This window comes from Poecilia reticulata, chromosome 22, assembly GCF_904066995.2.
Source record: "Poecilia reticulata chromosome 22, P_reticulata-male-v2, whole genome shotgun sequence".
NCBI lineage: Eukaryota > Metazoa > Chordata > Actinopteri > Cyprinodontiformes > Poeciliidae > Poecilia > Poecilia reticulata.
In genome coordinates, this window is record NC_088851.1 from 8,372,426 (window position 1) to 8,392,836 (window position 20,411).

The following is a 20,411-nucleotide window of genomic DNA, read 5'->3' on the forward strand; positions in this document are numbered from 1 at the left end:
GCCCAATTTCCTTCAACAAAACGCAACCCATCTTATTTCTAATACAAATCAAGAACTTTGTGGGCATTTTGTAGCAGCTCAGACAATACTGGTGCAGTTAGCTAACTATGCTAGCTGCATAAACAGATGTCGTTTCTTTAGGTCATTCTTCAACCTTTGAAAGATCAATGTGTATTTATAATCAGGTTATCTACAGATGTTTCACACACACAATTCATTCAAAAACCACATGGATTAGGAATAAGGTTGCATCCAGATTAGGAGATTCTGGAGGATGAAGCTAAAGACTCAGCGAACAAGAGCAGAGCTACCATGAATGATCTTGAAACTTGTTAGAAATATTCATGTAATTTATGTAATGCTATTTTCTTTAAACCTTCATTTCATTTGCATTTGTATTGGGAAGTAATTTGCCCTGAAGCTGATAATTATTTAGGCAGGAAATAGTGGTTGGAGTACCATCAATTACTTTTTCTGTGTGAAACGCACCAAGTTTCACACAGGTATAAAAATAATAATAATAATAAAAAAATCCTTCACCTAAAGTAGTAAAATACACAGCTTTCCTTTGATATCAGACAGTTATTTTGTCAAGACCACAGAGGAAAAGTGGTTACATTTTGCAGTTGTTACATCTCAAACATTCGAGTTTGAAGGTGGAGTTAAAGATGAGGCTATGATATGATTGTTTCCAATCACCTATGAAGTAGTTATATATATATATATATACAAATAACGATAAATTTTAAAACACTGCGTCTTCCCCTGAACGAATACCTTTATTTTGTGACTTTGGGTTTCTGAGACCTTTCTAAAGACCGACTCAGATAATGTTGGTTTAAAGGTTCATAAATCCTGTTTGCATTCACTGCTCTAACACTGGAAACCAGACTTTTTTTTTTTTTTTTTTTAACACATAAAGAGTCTGGGGGTTTGGTCTCAGCCCCTTTTGAACAAGCAGGGCCAATTTATTCTAAACTCTGACGCCAAGAGAGTTAAGATATAAACTGCTATTTAACCTTTTAACCCTTTAACAGAAGCTCAAACGGGACTATTCCTTCAAGGCACATGTGTCCAGTCCTGGAGGGCCTGCAACTTTTAGATGCGTCATTCACAGAACTCTGTAGATCCTGATTGTGTGTGAGGACATAACTGAGTTCTTTGACTCAAACCTGTTGGAACTGGGACACAATAAAAAGTTGCAGGACGGACGTTTGGAGCCCCGTTATTTTTCGGCATTGCTTTTACCCCTCTTCGCGGTACACCAGCGCCATGGTCTGGAAGCAGGTGCGGTACTTGATGGCTCCCGGTTCCGGCTGGGGCCCTTGAATGCGGCTCTTTGCTACGTCGAAGGGAATATTCACACATGACGAGATGGTCCCAGACGTGAGGCCAATCGCAAACTTCCTCAGGAACTCTAACGTGGGGTCCTGTTTGGAAGATGAGGTTGAAGCTTATTGGCTTGACAAGCATAATCTTCATTGTAAACGTTTTGAGAACAAAAAAAAAAGAAACACACACACACACACACACACAAAGAAGTGACACCAAGTTAACACACACAGTAATTTGACACTGCATTTTTATGCGAGAGCGAAAGTGAAACGGAGACGACGGGATCGGAGCGCATGATTTCAAACCTGGCATGAAAGCCCAGATCATTTTATGGTGGTGGAAGGAGGGGCTCCGAGGGGCAAATTTGCGCTTCCTGACTGTGGTGCAGCGCTGTGATTGGCTGAGCAGAACCACATGTTCTTTGAGGAGCCAAGACGGAGGATTTATAAACAGGGTTCACGCAGGCAGACTAGGGAGGCATATGGGGACAATTTGGGTAATTGGCCTGTGACTCGGCACAGGGGTATTACTGTACCAAAGAAGCCCAGACTCGGAGAGCTCTGACAGCTAATTGGCCAGGATATTTTTACAAATGACAGCAGCTTCTCCGGTCCAGGGCTTTCTCAAGCGGCTGGACACCCCGAGAGCTGTGGTAAATCAACATCTAATCCCACTTCTTCTGTTTTTTTTAAGTGGGATGCGGGTTAAGGGGGTGGTGGGGGGAGGAATATAGCCACGGCCTAAGTACACCCATCAAGCCACTTCCTAACAGCCTTAAGCAAACATCTCCTCACACATCCCCTGGTGAATGATGGCAGTGTGCTATCTGCCTCCTATGTGCTATTCAAATGTCCGCACAACAGAAGCCCGGCTCGGTAATCTAAATTTGACTATTGACATGATTGACTTGAAAGCTCATTGCTCATGTTGCTGACAAGCTTTGAGCAATGAAACTTTAGCTCAGTCTCCAAAACACACACAAGACACATTTACAGTGCTCTGTGAAGTTCACATTTTGTGAAAACTGTAATGTATTTTATTAAAACGGATTTTTGACTGGCCAGTAGAAATTAGCGCATGATTACAAGGTCGAATAAAACTAAATGCAGGGTTTTAAATAAAAATAAAATCAGAACTGTGCAGCGTGAATACGTATCAAACTCCATTACCTCTAAATAAAGATAAGTGAAACCAATTGCACTGAGAAATCAGTTGTTTGATAAAAGAATCCAACTTTGAGTCACTTAATCTCATATGGATTATTGGCATAAATAAAGTCCAAGTTGAAAGGAGAAAGAGCAAACATGTGGAAGCTGGCAAGAAGAGACAAACAATTACGTTTTTTACCTTCTTGCAAAATTCTGTTTTGCATAAAAATCATTAGAAAAATAATTTATGCAAACCACCCTCAATGCATCATGGTGTTGGCAGCATCATGCGCTATGAATGCTGATCCTCTGTTGAGACAGGTAAGCCGTCTCTGTCCATCAAATGAGGAGACGGATGGAGGACAACCAGGACGCGCAAAAGAAGGTTCACAACACGACGCTAAACGTACAGCCAGAGCTACAACTGAACGGTTTAGCTTGAAGCATATTCCACGTTGTGTTCACAGATGAAGCGACAGAGCACACGAGTAACTTTACAAAGAGAAAAGGGGATACATTTCAGTCTCTAGATGTACAAAGTTGGTATCAACATAGTCCTAAAGACCTGGAACTGCACTTTCCTTTATTTTAAGAGTATACTCTATAGGTCTATAAAACACACTTAAGTTGTAACAAACGATCTGACAAAATCACAAGAAGTTTTAAACAGCATAAACTTTAAGCAGTGACTTTTACAAGTCATTGTATATTTTAAAAGCGTGTGTCGTTAGCCTCTCGCAAACAAAATTCCTGCACCGCACACATACATGGATGAAGCCTACAAGCAACGGCCATAACCCAAGAAGAAAGTTATTTAAGTCGTCTAGCCACATAATCATTATTCACAGAAGATGACCACTTCAATGTACATTATGCAGCTTTGGAAAAAAAATGTGAAAAATACAACAGAGTCGGGCCTCCCACTGTAACCTCCTCTCGAAAATAGTACGGTTGTCTGCTTCCAATTAGTTCATTGGACTTCTAATCTAATGCTCTGGATTGTACATGTGGAAGTGGCGTATGGTAACGTTTCCATTAAACAAAATTAACTTTTGTTTGGGCCATCAGGCGCTGCCGGATGTGTAATCCGAAACTTTGAGGATGTTATGAGGAGCAAACAGACGAGGTATTAGTGGGGCTGATCTTGGAAGCTTCCCTCTGATTTCTGCTTCCTCCGTGCCGTGCAAGCTAATCATACTGTTAAACACTTGTTATTCTCCTGCAGCAATGTGGCGAGGACATGTGAGGATCACAGAGGCTGAGGTTAGCCAAAAGTAGGCAGAGTCAGGAAAGGTTAGGCAGAGCTGAGGCACAGCAGCAGGAATGTGCCGCAGACAAAATTCCACACAGTGCAGATTTTTGCCTCGCATATTACCGGGTTGGCCGGGATCGCGTCCTTGACATTGAAGTAGAAGCCAAAGTAGATCATGTTGAAAACTCCGTGGCGTCCCAGTGTTGACGTTAACCCTTTATTCAGACCTCTCAATCCAAAGCCGTCTGAGTTGATGATACGTCGTGCTTGGGCGAAAGCGGAGGGTTGCTGTCGAGAGACAGAGTTGAAAAGGATCTTGGTCACAAGAAAAAACGTGAACATTTAAGCAACGTTTTAAAAGTTAGAATAGCATTTTCTTTCACTCAACCTCTTTGAAGGAGTCCCTGTTGGCCTGGAGACTGACTTTCACCACTTCGAATGGGTTGACGATGAAGGCCTCGGTCAAGCCTGAGCCGAGGCCGGCTACAGACAGCGCCTGGAGGGGAGATGGACAAGATTTAACCACGAGAGTGAAAGGATAACATCTGGGCAGAGATGGAGCAGAGAAACCGTTAAAGACGAGTCCCAAAAGCTCAGCCGTGAAGCAGTGTTTCTAGAATTTTTTTTTTTCCTTTTTGTTTTTTTCCAAAATGCAAATGTGTCTCTGTCATGGTTAGACAAACTGTTCCCGAAGACACGCAAGACACCTGAGGGTGTTAGCTGACAATATGCTAGATGTTATCTACAAGGGGAAACGAAGGCGAGTGGAAAGAGGAAGCAAGACTGTTGCAGTTTCACGTAATTTGTCCTGAAGAAGACGACTACTGCAGGTCTCATTACTTCATATACCTGCCTCGCAATTAAAAATGGAACTTGCACCACCAGATGTATTACACCGAGCTTTGTATTTCGGCGTGTTTTTGTGTCTGTGTGTGCAAATGTGCATGAATGCATGCTCGGCGAGAGGCGTAATGGGAACATGTCGAGAACGTGTCTGAAGCTCATTACTCTTCCTGCGTCTTTGTCCCGCTGTCAGAACCGCAGGACCCATCCTCTCAGACATGCCTCGCGATGTTTACACAGCCAAGCGGCCATGTTTTAATTCCTTATTTGTATTATTACTGTGTGTGTCCTCATTAATCAGAGTGAAGGCATTCAGCTGTGCCACGCTGAATAGGGTTGGGAGAAAGAGAGACGACGCGCTAATCTGTAATTAAATTGCGTTAATGATCTGATGTGAATTAGTGCGCCTGATGCACACGGGCCTCTGGGGAATTTGAGGTTTGCAGCTCTTGCAGGAAGAAGATGGTAAGGGAGGAGGTGGAGCAGAAGTGGAACAAGAGCTTGATGGATGAAGTAGGTAAACATTTCTCCACCATTGGCTGTAAAGCCAGGAGAGGATGTTCTCTGTGTGGAGGTGGTTTTGATACGGACTTGCAGGTAAACCATCCATCATGACTGACAATTGACCCCCTGCCCCCCCCCACTAAATTTTTGGGCATGTGACAACCACATCCCGGGAACTCAAATCTGTCCGTTTCCAAATCTGGGACTAAATACGCCTGCAAGATGATTGCTTAAAGATTGTAAAACTATTTGTGGAGTCACTGGACGTGGTGTAATCTGCTTCTAAACGAGCAGCCGTGCAGGTCAGCTTACGACAGATTTTAGTCAAATCGCAAGCGTATCAGGTACAGGTAGGTGGAAACAGCACAAAAACAGATTCCACAGTGCACGCCAAATTTGAATGTTTCAAAATAGATATTTAAAATTACACAAGTTTTGGATCTGGAAATGCCAACAAGGAAAACAATCCATCACTGATGCTTCCATGAGGAGGATGATAAATGGACCTTTTGCGTGACAGGCCTTTTCTGCATCATCCTAAGTATTTATACTGGAGTCTGTTTCCCTAAAATGTTTTTATAAGTCATTTTCATGTCAAGTCAATGACACAGTTGGGTTTAAATGTCAGTCCATGGTCTTTCTGCGTGGAGTTTGGATGTTCTCCCTGTGCATGCGTGGGTTCTCTCCAGGTACCCCCCAGCTTCCTCCCACAGTCCCAAAACATGACCATTGGGTTAATCAGTCCCTCAAAGTCATCCTTAGCTGTGAGTGTGTGCATGGCTGGTTGTTCTGCGAGTCTGTCTACTGGCCTTAGATGGATTGGCGACCTTTCCAGGGTCACATAATGATCGCTGGAGATATGCACCAGCCCCCTGGGTGCAGTCAATGGATGGATGAATTATTTAATGAGAATTACATAACACTACCTCTAACTTCCATTATTAATTTACACATGCCTGGGAATGTGTTGTTTCTGGGTTGTGTTTCGTTTTCAGTTTTACTCATAAGGAGGAGAGCTGTAGATTTTAAATTATTTCAGAGTAGCATTGAGATCAGAAATCTTTATAAGAGGCATCCTGCCGCACACAGACTTTACAAAATATTCACAGCGAAACATAAAAAGTTAACACTGTAGTAAATAAGTTAGTTAAGAGATTAAAACAAAACACTTAGTTAAATTTTTTTTTTTACAGATTTTGATTCCTTCTCAAAATCAGTAAAAAGAGGCATTGTAATGTATTTAATTGAGATTATATACGACAGACCAACACAAATTATTATTTTTTTAAAGTGGGTGGACGACAGCACTCTTCAGATAAACTGACCAGAAATAAAATAAAAGAAGTGTTTGCTATGTTAAGTACATTTAGGACCAAGACACTGAAAAACAGTCTTGAACAGGCGAGCTGGTAAAATGTCCAGAAAGCTTTCATGACGCCAACAGGGTTAGCTGAGCCAGGTAAGGAAACAATCTGAAATAAAAGGCCCAGCTGGAGAGGGAACTGTGCAGACAGATAAATATTGTACTCATCTTTCTAACTTTGTCTATGGAAAAAATAAATAAAGTCTACTTTTAGAAAAAGAAAAAGTTGACTATTATTAAAAGAAGCTGCAAAAGAAATACCTGTAAATGGGTTTTTGTCCACAGGCGTCAGAGTTTTCCACAAGTACGCCTTAAGCAGCGGATGTTATCATTTACCTATGGTGTGGTGGTGTTTGAGACGGGTTATGGTCTGTTCTTAACAGGGCAGATACCCTCTAAAATAAGAGGCAATGCTAAAAAATGATCCATCTGAGACTCTACGTCACTGGAAGGAGCAAAGAAAAGATTAAAATCAGCGGGGAAAAAAGGTCTGCTGTCGAGGAATTTAAACTGCTCTCAGAAGACATGCAATCAATTTTGAAACCTAAAGTAAAAACAAAATCATTTGTGTTCTTCGGAGTGAGGAAGTCCTGATAAATACTGAATACATTTAAGTCTATAATATTGATAAAGTTCTAAGCAAAAAGGTCAGTGTCATCATCCCAACTTTTACAGCTTGAGAGCAGGTGATAAAAAGTCACTAAAATCCATTAGTACGTTCCATTTGGACATTTTAAGCCTCTGCACAATGACAAGTAACACATCAACAGAAGTAAGAAACCTTGACGAGTACTTGGTGCAGTAATATCGCAGAGTTTCAGGTGGAACATATCAAAGTTGGTGAAATGATTATAAAATCCTCATTAGCACGAAAGCCAAACCAACGAGTGATGAGAGATTTATGGTGTCGCTTGCCAACGACCCCACGCTTCCAGAGAGCTTCACCTGGACACCGGCTCTCTGTCCTCTCTTCCGCCCATCGAAGCGTCGCAAAGAATGCCTCCATAGGAACCACTCATCAGTGGAAGTCATGCATACAACATCCCCAATACAAGATGAAAAGACAAAATCTGCAGAAAACCAACGGCAAAGCCAAACAAAGGCGCCATCAAAACAGACACCAAGCATCCACTCACTGGGAAACTGCAAACCTTCCCGTCAGCTCTGACCCAGCCTCACTGTCCCCGCTCAGGAAAACACATCTGCCACTGTCACCACCATGTTTCAAGGGGGGTTTGGAATATTCAGGGTGATGTGCAGTGTTAGTTTTCTGTCAAACATTGTATTTTGCACGTGGGTTAAAGAGTTGGTCTCATCTAAACAGATTGCATTCTTCCACGTTTGCTGCGTCCTTCTGCAAGCAGAACTTCTTACGTCTTTGAGTAATGGCTTTGTTCCAATCTGGGAAAGAAGCGGCATGGAGCACACCACAAATGTTAAGCAGGTCAACAAATTCTTTCCACTGAGCTGTGGGTATTTGCAGCTCCTCCAGAGTCATGCCATTCTGTTTTCCTTTCCAGATGATGGGACAGAAAGTGCTTTCTGAAATGGAATATTGTTCTAAACCAAAGCCTGTTTTAAACCTTGCCACAAATTTACCTCTGATTTGTCTGCTGGGTTCCTTAGTCTTCACGATGCTGTTTGTTCACTAATGTTCTCAAACCTCCAGGATCTACATAAAACAGCTTTATTCGTAGTTAGATTCAATTACACACAGAGGGACTTGGTGTACTAATTATGTGACTTCTGAAGACAAAATGACGCACTTTTTTATTTTATTTAGAGATCCTAAGCAAAAAAAGGGGGCTAAACGCAAATGCGTCACATTTTTGTAAAAACCGAAAAAACCCCAAGAACTTTTCCTTCTACTTAAAAATTTTGTACTGCTTTGTGTTGGTCGATCACATAACATACAAAGAGGTTTGTGGCAGTCCTGTGTTGTAAGTTCTTATTCATCTTCACAGAATGCCAACCAATAAATTTAACCAAAAATTGCCAGCGGAATAAACATGGCATCTGACAAATTTCTGAAAATCGTTGGGATTTTTTTTTCTTTTTATTCGGCAAAGATAAAACCTGAGCTAAGACTGAACCTCACAGGTTTTCATCTTACGAAATAATAAGTTGAACGGCTTATGCGATATTTATACAAGCTATTATACATTTTTATTATACACCAGTGATAGGCCTGACATTTTGGAGTGTGTGTCATTCATCAAGAATGCTTTCACATGTGCTTAACATTGAACAAAAGTGGTGTTCCGGTCTTTTATCATTTAATCCCTAGTTACAATATTTATTTTGTCCATTGCCATCCGATATGTCTTTATGCCTGAAAAGAAAAGCAATGTTATATTTGTCACACTGATATCGAAAAACTGTAAACTTGTTAAAGTAAACTATCAAGCGTCTGTACAATGTCGATATATAATTTAAAAAAAATCTACAATGAGTGACAGTAATTTCCCTTCTAAATGTGCTTATGTGTAGCTCATTGTTGAAGTCGCTCATTGTTGAAGTAGCAACTGAAGGTTTGTAAGAACATTTGCACTCGCATGACATAATTTGCCTGGTAAAATTTTTTTTTGGCCGTTCATGTTTGCTTTAACTGACTTTGGCAGCTAAGCAGACGTCAGATGAACTATTCTTCCTGGTTCTGTGCAGGTTTGTGTGTTTAAGCGACAGTGTACTCAGGTGCTTCTGTTTGGCACACTCACCATGCCAGGAGACAAAGGCGTCAGACTCAGCGCCTTCTTGTACTGCTCGAAGGTGAAAAACTGTGGAGGCAAGATCAGGATTAACGACGTGTCGGGAAAGTCACAAAACATGCAACGCCATCCGTGAGCGACAACTTTTCTGTCCTGGTTAATATGTAGGAACACCAAGGTTGTGGGTTTAGGATGAATACTTGAAAAACAACTCCTCCAAATGTTGGATGTTTCAGCATATACCGTCAGGAACTTGTTGATGTACCAGAAATTTGAAACGGATATCTAGCGGAGGCTACGTTTAAACTGAAAAAGAGACTCCATTAGGTCTTTTAGCAAGGTAACGATCTAGAACAACACAGAAATGGTTGGTCAGACACAACATCAAGGATGCAGGATGTAGAGAAATAGTGCAAAGCAAAATATTCAAAGTTCCTTGTATGCTCTAAATCTGAGAATATGTCATATTTTACTGGAAAATGTAGGTTGTAAAAATTATGCAGTTCAAAGGTAACTGGAGTTGTTCCACTGTTATTCAACTATCATTTCTTAAAATATAACCCACTGAACAAATATAGTCAAGTTAAATGATTCATTTAAAAAAATTTTTTTTTTAAGTTTTAGAGTGAGATTATGCTCCTGAAATACAAGTTTAATTTAGGCACAATAAATCTGTTATTGTGGTGAAGTTCATTGAAACTGTCATAAGTAACAGAAAGATGTCATTACTGTGAGCTGGTGGAAAGTATCTAAATCCCCTGAGTGGTGGTAAAAACAACTCATGCTGGTTGAGTCTGCTGTCTGCCTCGACCTGCTAGATCAGCTGCAGCTCACCAGTGCGCTTTAGCTCTGTGGAAGAATCTTTTGGATTTTGCATCAGTTCTGCAGCAGCATAGAAAGCGGTAGGTTGCAGTGTGTTCCCGGTCTTGCTGTTAAAGAATGATCCTGGCGGAGTCGCCAAAAGCAGCTTCGCCAAATTAGCCGTTGATGTGAATTGATACGACGATTGTGATTATCCTGTTAGCTTCCACCGCTGCAAGGATTTGTGAAACTTTCCACGAAGCTTGTGGCAACATAACATTTTTTATCTATTTTTAATAGCTTTACAAAGAAACCCAAACTAACCCTTCAGGGTTTCTGAAACATTTTCAAGTGCACAACCCATTAAATGGCGCTACTTTAAGATTCGAGATTCTAAAACTGTACTCCTAAACGTCCGGCTTAATCTCTTACGTCGGCAAAGGGCACTTCCGCCAATTTGTAGAGGAAATAAGAGCTGAGGTGGCTGGAGAGTGCTAATCTGCGCCAATATTTTGGTGCAGCAATGTCTCACCATCAGCAGTGTTGCTTGCCATGTGAGCGATTACCCCATCTTCTCAGTGTGAGTGCTTATTTATAAAGTTCACTTTGTCTCTGGCGTCTCATTACAGAGCAGCATAGTGCCAAGTAGCACTCTCCCTCCGCACCCCTCGCTCCCAGCCTAACCTCCAATGGGTAATTCTGCTCACCTATAACTATCAAAAGATGACGTTCATGCCATGGCTTACAGCAAATACTTGTAAGTCAATATTGGGTTTGCAGAGAGGGCAAACAGGAGTGTCTAAAGAGGCAGACATGGTTGAGGGCGTTATGTGTTTAATCAGCACGTGTGTTCTATGCAACAGCAGTTTGAGTGTTTTCATATGGTAGTACAGCGGCAGCTCACAATGAAACTAGATCCTGGGCCTTGCGTGACATCCTGAGAAGCTTTTCAGCTTTCCATAGATAAACACACACATCTTTTATCCTACCTTCACTGCTCTCTTCGGGGTCTCTGCCAGGATAGGAGGCAGAATTCCCTTGTAGAAGCCAAAGATTCTGCAGGGAGAGAAAATAAATTGTTGCGTCTCTCGTTTTCCTGTCAGCTGCTTGGTTGTGTTTAGAGCTAAAAAAAAATAAAAAATCAACCCCAAAAGACGTCTACTTTACGACAGTGAGTATCAAGTCAACATTCAGGGTCGACTTTCTCACCAACAAGCGTGGTTTTAGGTGGACGGATTAAAATCTAGATCAAACATATTTCCTTATAGCATGAAAATCCCTATACATATAGCACAGATTTAAACGGAAGCCAGTAAATGTCAATGGGAAGCTTAGCGGTGGAGCAATGAGAACTTGGTCACAAAAGCAAAATGTTTGCAGAATTTAAAGTTGTTTTTGAAAGCTTGAGCACCTTCCTCTCACAGTCCGATTTTCAGGTTAGGTCAAGTCATATTTCTAAGTTTGTGTGTAAAGTGTAGGCATTACAAATACCCAAACATCCCTTTAGATAATTACTACAGAATAAGGCTGATGATTGGAAGCAAAATGAGGAGAACAGCACCTCTACAATACTGGCAAACTGACAAGGGAAAGACAAGAGGATGCAGGTAAAGAAAAATGAGAAATAACATTCTGCCATTACATCAACATTTTAATTACTTTATCAGTCTACAGAAAAAAATAAAAAATGGAGGAATTCTGGGTTGTTGAAAATAGAGTGGATTTTTTTCTATATAAACCTTAATATTTGACTTTAAAAACTGAATAATGCTTGAAGATTTAGCTTTTCTGTAGACTGCTGAGGTAATATTTATTCAATCACTGTTCTGGAGAGCTGGTCCACATGTTACAAACACGTTCTGGTACCTCGTTCCAGGTATTCCTGTCTGAAAGGCTTTGCTGAAGAAGCATCAGATTTAACGTCACTCCACGAGTTTCCCATTAGATTAAATCCCAGGGATTGGGCTGCTCACACCAAAATAATGTTAATCTTGTTTGTCTCTGATGTTCGCTGGCACTTTGTGGGTGGTTGTCTTGTTGAACCACATTTTTTAAAAAGGCATTTCGTCTTCGGTATAACATGAACTCAAGTCTTGTGATGTATTCAGGCCTGGTAACATGTAAAAAGGCCCGGCATCATAGCACAAGAAGCAGCCCCACACGGCGACTGTGCTCTGTGACTTGATTCCTGTCACACTTAATTGTTTAAGATCAAACAATTTCTAACATCAAAGACAACAACAAAATGTGTTTTCGTAATGAGTATTTATTTAACGAGGAGAAAATGCATCTGAACCCAAGAAACGCTTCTGCCACCCAACAACGGCCGTTAAATGTTTGCTATTACTGGTACTGAGTCTTTCACATCACTGTGGAGGAATTTTGACACGCTCTTCTTTGTAGACTTGATTGTTAAAATAGGCAACAACAACATCAGCATTCTTGGTAACAAGCTTATGACATACTGGCATAGATTAACTAATCGTCATTATCATGCTGTGCATGCAGCAGCATTACTCAACTTGAGGTTTTTGGAAAGTTGGCAAAGTTTTTTTTTTTTTTTGCCTTTTGGCTCTGCTTATTTGATGGTCATGATGCAAATGACTGTGCAGCTCGGGCTCGGCAGCAGCACCTCCCCTCGGTGATCAGATCCACCAGTGTAACCGGCGGGCGTCAGTATGCGTACACTCGTGGCGTATTGAAACAACGGCTGACACGTACCCACCATCACTACATCTCAAAATGGTGTTTTTTTGGTAAAATAAATGAATAAATAAAAAATACAAGACAAATATTACTGTTTAGCATCACGCATGCTTTTATCTTGAAGAGGTGTTGAGAAACAGGAAGTTAAATTAGAAGGGAGGCTGAGGAGATATGTCAAAATATAAAAGAATGAAATGTAGTAAATGTTAGGATGATTGGTGAAAATTGGAAGATCACACAAAATTTGCAAAAAATGACTGAATTTGCATTAATCGTTGAGACTGCAACACTAACTTTTTGGAGGGACTGTTAAACGATCTTTGAGATTTTTTCTGATTGATGTGATTGGTGATGTTGGACTCCTTGTTATTTTCGTCATGAATGTACAGGCTTTCAATACAACAAAGCAACATTACTGTGTCAACATATAGAGTTATCTAATTAAAATAAAAGTAAGGGTTGAGAAGTGACCCTAAGCAATATTCACTGGCTTACTGGCGACATTTCAATACTTTCCTTCTCACCTTCATTTTCTTCTTTCATTATTGTCCAAGTTGACCATTTAGAGGAGTGTTTTGTTTTGCGTTTGTTAAACCTCTATACAACGTGGTATTATTCATTCAGACACCAGGAAAGTTTCTAAAATCAACAGAAAATGTTGCCAAGAAACAATTTTAGATTGTGTATTTAGGAACTTTGCTGCCCGTAGTCCAACTTGCGAGGCACAATTTGTTCATCAGTTTAATACCAAACATAGCTTAACACAACACAGCATTTAGTTGCAACAAGGAACCAGTTGAAGGATGGCACTTCACTCAGCTGCTCAATCTCTCTGCACTTTATTCACCGCACTAATTATATACAAAACACTTATAAAGCCGTGCATATGGAAGTAGTTTGTACCTCTTTTTTGCTAAAGGCAGGGGTTTTCCCTTTTCAAAATGTAAATATGACATTTTAGCAGCCACCTCCATATCAGATACAGAAGTAACAAAGAGATGCAGCTAAATATTTCCTCCTACTGAGCTTCTGGCTCTCATGAGAAAAAGATAATCCTCAGGACCAGAAAAACGACTAACTACCAGGAAGGAATCGCATTCAGGATGGGATTTCTAAAAGACAGTGAAACAATTCATCATTTTCTACTGCAGATAAAAGGTCGATCCAAAGTTTGATTTAATCAGGTTGGAAAATGATCAAAAGTACAGAACAAAAATAGAAACTCATGCTTCCTTGAACATAACTGCATCCCATTATTTTCAGGTAATGAACACAAAAGTATTAGCTTTTATCTCTTCATGTCTCCTGTCACCCTCAATGTGAAAGCAGAGCTGCTCAATCCCCTACAACAATGAGGACAGGTCTTATTCAAAGAGTTCATTTGAATTCACCAACCTTTGCATATGAAGCATCATTTGTTGGAACAATCTGAAATTATTTTGTTTTTAACTGAATAAGAAATGCCTACAACACTTGGCTCCTTTTCACTTTTTCTTTCCATAGAATTTACCAAGAACTTCTAAAATAATCAATATTTAATGCAATCTTCACATTGTAAACAGCCTATATTTAAGAATCTGATGCATCTGCATCATTTAAATATGGAAAACCTTTTGTGCCAGTAAATCTTACAGTTATGCATAAATGACTCGTGCTTCTGGCAGGTTAAGACTCAAAATTATTTTTGTTCAACCAACAAAATTTGCTTGATAGGAAATGTGAAAGGCATCTATCAAGACAATTAAACTTACTAAAAACAATCATCACCTTTCATTTTTATTATACAAACATGAATCATATACTGCTCTCAATCAATACAAAAATATTCATTTTCACAAAATTAATCAGACCCTTTTCATAATTGATATCCATTTCTGTGCCTTGAACATTTCTCTGGATGTGAGCAGTGACAGCGAAGCTTCCTGATGCTGATGAGGCTTTTCACTTTTACGGTCGGATCTGTTTTACCATTCAGAAAGCAATTTATAGGCAGGCAAAACTTGTAGAATTTGGAAAGCGCATTACCCAGTTCTCAAGAGTTGTCCGTGACATTCCTGAACAGTGAGTCTTTGGTGGCAGTACCTGCTCATATAAATAACTTCAGTCTCCGGACTGCCTTTCCTCAGGTCCTCAGCTGTATTCGCTTCAACTCCAAAGAAACTTCAATAAGTGGTACTTGAGAAAAAGGAATAATCACCCACACTGAATGCCATGCTTGACTCTCCATTCAGAGGTTCCAACTGCAACATCAAAATGAATACAAGGCATAAGAGGCTTTATAAATAATATTTTTACAAAATCATGACATGGATTATTCCATCCTACTTTTCTAACTTTCCTCGCTGTACATCAGCCCCGAGCCGCCAAGGACATTAAATTTCTTTTCGACTCTAGCTAACAAGAGACAAACAGCGAGTAAATTATGCCGGCTTGGCGCCATGACAACTGAGACACATTTCCAAACCACAAACCTAAATAAACAAGTTCTTCAGGTGTACGATGAGGAAACGATTTGAGAGTACTTTCAGAATATGATATACTGGACATTTCAAAAGTGTTTAACTGTATAATTTGAGTAATATTTCCAACTCGCCTTTGCCAGCTCTGATTTAAAGCACGTTCTGAGCCAGAAAATGAAGATGTATGCCTACGTACAACGAAGGCTGTATTTTGAAACGAATCAGTTTTAAGTTGAGCCATTTGCAGAGTGCTGGTCAGACTGAAGTTCGGAAGCTATTCTAATTATTTTTTTTATTTCAAACTGAATGTACTCTTTTGGAATGGAATGGAATGGAAAGTGATAGGTTGGAGCATGTTGTATATTGCGGGAGATAATGCAACGGTTTGTTTTGCTAAGGGAGCACAAAGGGTGTTTCGTATACATTTAGAAGTGCACACACATGCGTTTCCCACAGCCTCAGACTTAGTGAAAACATGGGCAAGAATAGTTCATATGTTGGAACCTGTGTAAGGTTTACAGTGACAGTGTTGTGCCAAAAACGATAGAGGTACTTAGCCAATTTAGGTATATTTTGTACGCAAACATACCATTTAAAATTCCTCTAGCGTCTTTGAGTGTAACTTTTTGTGTTTCTTGAACTCCACCATGTCGAAACGCAGCAAAGACTAATCAGAAGAACTTTTTTTTTTTTTTAGGTTGCTGGCATTTGTGTTGATAAACTGTCACCAGCAACAGACAGTGTGTGCCCTGTGTGTGCCCTGCTTTTATGCCTAAATGTTGTTTTAAGGGGATGGACTTAAAGTCAAACAGGTCAAACAGGTCCAAGCCCTTAAACAACCTTTGTGCATTTTAAAAGACAGTCAATCTAAAACTTCTTGTTTTTTCAGCAGGTTCAAAATATACAGAATGTTTAGATGTGCTTTTTATGGTAACTTAAAAAACATGAACTAAGTTGAACTTGTGGGAAATAATCAGTGCATAAACAGCAAACAAGTCTGTCGCTATGGAAACACGCTGTCAAAAGCTTTGTACATTCTAACACTTCCTTGTACATTCACAAATGGAGCATTTTTCCATGGCCATACAGATATTCCATTCAGGGAAAATCGGAAACACACATTTCAGCTGCAGCCCTTTAAGTGAGGTTTTTGAAAGATATGCATATTTTACCCCTATTTTAAAAAAAAGACCTAAATATCACATCCCATCTATGTTTGTGATAAAAATACTTCCTGGATTTAATAAAAAAGTCCTTCAATATCTTGTTTATGTTACTGGTCAAAGACCACAATTCATCCCTTACTGAAGTAAGGGATGAATTGTGCAGCTTCTCTCAGTGGATTCCCTGTTAATTTGGTCATATACAAATGAGTTAAACCTCCAAATATCCTGCTTGTATATTAATAATAATACAGTCATATTCAATAAATTAAAACATATTTCCCAGTTAGTCTCTTGTCGGATTAAAACTCATGAAAACAATTTTTTGGAAACAGTTTTTTTCTTTTTTTATTGGTGTGATCAGTAATGTTCGAATTTTAAATGTCATGTTTTCATTTGGTGTAAATGGAAAAGATCATGATTAGCACAAAGAAGGGTTTCATATATCCACTGGTGTAATTAATCTATTTAATACGTATAAAAAGGCTTTTCAATAATGTTCAAATTTATTGAATGAGTCAGTACATGTGAATCATGTAAATAAATTACTAGACCTATGACAGCCTATATGTTTCAAATGTGCTTAAAATGTAACAAAAGCACATTTCAGTGAAGAGTAAAGTAGGACATTTAATCCACTGTAGCGTTCCAGAGGACATGCCATCTGAGCATGTGGAATGACCTCTTCCACACTGTGGAAGAGCGAAATTATTAGTTTAATCTTGAACATGCATCGACCTTTTGGAGCAGAATGATTGTGATTGAAAAGCACCTTCATCTGAGGAACAGGCCCACGATGAAGAAGCGAGAAACTGCACAGCTCTGGTAAGCGTTCTGTCGGAGCGATTTGCAGTTATGTGCCGATCGGTGTGAAACTCAGGGACTCCATTGTGTTAGTTTGACATTTTCCTTTCCCCCCCCAATAAAGTTCATGCGTGGATATTGTTTTACATCTTTTGTATTAACTAAATCCAAAGGATGCACATCTAAAAATAAAAAAATAAATAAATCTGAGCGGTTTTCATTATGTTCGGGCCAGCAACATCATCGGAGAGTTGACCACAGCTGTGATCAGGGCCCACCCATATTCACGCCCACAATGGTGAGGAGCAAACCGTAATGGAGCTACTACAACTGGGATAAAACCCAAACCATATATTAACTGGTTAGACTGAAACTTGACAGGCGAGAAGCAGCTTTAGTCTGACGTGCTCCTGACGGCTGAACATCATGGTGAGATCGAAAGAGATATCCGAGAGCTTTTAGCTAATGAGATATAGGAAGGGACTCAAAGGGGTCTCAGAAAATAAAATCAGCCATTCCACTGTATGAAAAAAAGCATACAGGTAGAGAAAAGAAATGAAAGAAATGCCAAGAGATCTGACAGTTCAAGCAAATACCTAGGAGATCATATGTCATCATCTGACCACCAGGTTGATCCCACTGTTGATATATAAGAGTATACTTTGACCATGAGACAGAGACAAGTCCTTTAACAGGAGAAGTGTAAGCAGGAACAGTTACTCTCTTAGATTAAGGTAAAAGTTTGCCTGAGATAAAATGAACAAAGACCAGAAACTCTGGCATACTGTAACACATTTCTTCAAGCAACTTCAGAGTCTTTTGCCCAACATTTTCAGAATTCTGCAGGTATTTTTACATTCCCATCTGAACTGCTGCTGTGCTGTAGGAATATTAACATTATTGGAAACAAATAGGTGTGTAGTGTTGGCATCATAAAAATGTAGCACGGGATTTCTGTCAATGGTGAGTATAATTTTCTCTTCTGGCCCTGATACCGAGTGGCGGACAAATACGTTACTGGTAGAGAACATTTAGTAATTGAGTACTATAAAAGAATATTCTTATGACTAAGAATCGGATCTCTCTCTCTCTCTCCGATTCCTACCGTTCGCTCCAAAACTGTGATGACACGATTCCGACGCCAGAGAAAGCTGTCGTAGTCCAACGCTATAGCAAAATTCAACAATCCTTATTTGTCCCCCAAACCCTCACAAACCACCGCACAATTCAACACCAGGCTGCTAGCACTTCACAACAACTCAAAGGCGAAAGGAAGAGCGCTGCCCTCCACAAATAATGATCCGGGCGGAACACGGTGCGCTACGAAGCAGATAAATTTCCCTCAAGGAATTTTAATAATCGAGGTACTCGAATCATTCGAGGAATTGTTTCAGGCCTACAATAAATATACAGGACTTCCCTGTAAACCGAGATCAAAGAACATCTAAACAGATGATCAACGGAGAGGACAACGTGGCGTGACCGACTACATCCTGTGAAAGGCTGCGTCGGCTCTGTTGTGGCAACACACTCTGCAAGTCACCAGAGATGATCTTGGCTGATTCAGAACGAGTGTAAATATTTTTGCTGCTGGCGCATATTTCTACTCAATATAACCCGAAGCAGACGGGCCATTACATTTCCAAAGAAGACACGCCACCTTCCATTAACTGCAGTGAACCACAACTAATTATCAAAACACTTGTCATCAAGCGGAGCCAGCCAGGATATTTTTAGTAGAGAATGCGACACATTGTTCATAAGGTTGAACGCGACAACAGTAGGATTTAGGTGGGGTACAAAAAAAACTACGTACAAGAATTTAGAGAATCATAACAAGGGACTAATAATATGAATCATTTAGGAAAAAAAAATTTTTATGCACCGTTTGTTCAACAAGACTATACTCAGAGGTCACGTTTACCTGAAGGTGTTAAATATAGGGATGGTGCTTTCAAGAGATTGTACAGCTTTAGTTTTCTGCCACGCATGTCCCTTTTTAGCAGATATGTAAACCCTCATTTTGCTTAATGGCAAAAACTTTTTATTTTGGTGTCATCTGACTAGAGCACTAGTCATCTGACTAAGCTTTCTTCTCACCCCTCCTCCGTGAAGGACACATTTGTGCAGAACAGAAAGTAATAACTTACATCAACGTACTCATATCTATTATTTTTAATAAAACATCCCACGCCAGTGACGTCTAATGGAGCCAGCCATTTGTTGACGTATCTTGCGTCAACATCGCAAGATACGGTTCCTCATGATTCTTTTTGAATTTGGCGCGATACGAATAAACTGAATTTAATTAAACGTGTTCAGGGGACATCAAGTCTTCAGGTAAAACATTCTGCAGATGAAGTCCAGAAATCTGTTTTGTCTAAGCTTACTTCAGGGCAACTCATTCCTTATGTGCTAAAGACACCAATTCACCTGCAACAAATGAGCGGCACTCCCTGTTCTATAGACTAGAACAACTGTGGTAATGAGAAAAGACCAATTTGGACCAGGAATTTAATTTTCTTACAAGGTGTCACCAAGTACAAAAAAAACTTGTTCAGCCTAGCACAAACTGTCAGAATGTGCTTAGTCAGTAAACAAGATATAAAGTATTGAATTAGCATGAGATATTTTAAACTAAATTCAGACTGCAGCAGTAGATCTCAACAAACTTCTGTGTGTTCTTCAAAGTTGTACATCTTGTTAGCATTTATTAGGACAAACTTAATCTTAAAACAGGAAAAAAACTTCCTTTTTCCTTATTCAGTGAATGGGGATCTGTGTGTATGCTAATCCAACCGGCTTATGGCTACTTGCTCAGCCGGCCAATCCACAAAAAGTGCCAAATGGTTGGCTGAACTCCGGCCACGACCTCATTTAATCAGTTCCTCATGCAGTGTAGCACATGCAAATCAACCAAACTCCCATTCAGTAAGGAGTCAAGATTGGACTGTCAAATAGTCCACATGGGATAGTACATGTTCAGCATTGACTTTCTCAGCCTGCAGATGCCGTCCTGCAAATTAAGGGAAAATGCACCAATAGCTAATTTTCCGTATGTCACTGAACAATATTGCACAAGTAAAGGCTCCTTCCTGCATCTAAAACTGATCTGCAAGTACTTATTTGAATCACCTCCTACTGCAGAAACATCTGCAAGTATCTTGGCAGATGTCTCCATCAGCTCTGCACAAGTAGAGGTAGAGAATTTTGCTCACTTGCAAAATAGTCCAAGGTTCGTCAGATCGGTCACAAAGCACATAAAAGTGCTTCGATCATCATCATTTAATTGTAGCTGTCTGACTCGGTCCCAGTCTTCAGTCTT

At 39.9% G+C, this 20,411-nt stretch overlaps 1 protein-coding gene across 2 annotated transcripts in view; it reads right to left on the reverse strand.

The window, feature by feature from the left end:
* The window catches only part of slc25a21 (solute carrier family 25 member 21), a 117,966-nt gene that overhangs the window by 3,562 nt on the left and 93,993 nt on the right, over positions 1–20,411 (reverse strand). For both annotated transcript variants that reach the window (XM_008399144.3, XM_008399143.3), the window contains 5 exons: positions 10,944–11,010; positions 9,163–9,222; positions 4,124–4,231; positions 3,859–4,023; positions 1,249–1,430 (listed from right to left, as the gene is read on the reverse strand). In XM_008399144.3, coding sequence (XP_008397366.1) covers positions 1,249–1,430; positions 3,859–4,023; positions 4,124–4,231; positions 9,163–9,222; positions 10,944–11,010 — 582 coding nt within the window. The remainder of the gene's footprint in view (positions 1–1,248; positions 1,431–3,858; positions 4,024–4,123; positions 4,232–9,162; positions 9,223–10,943; positions 11,011–20,411) is intronic.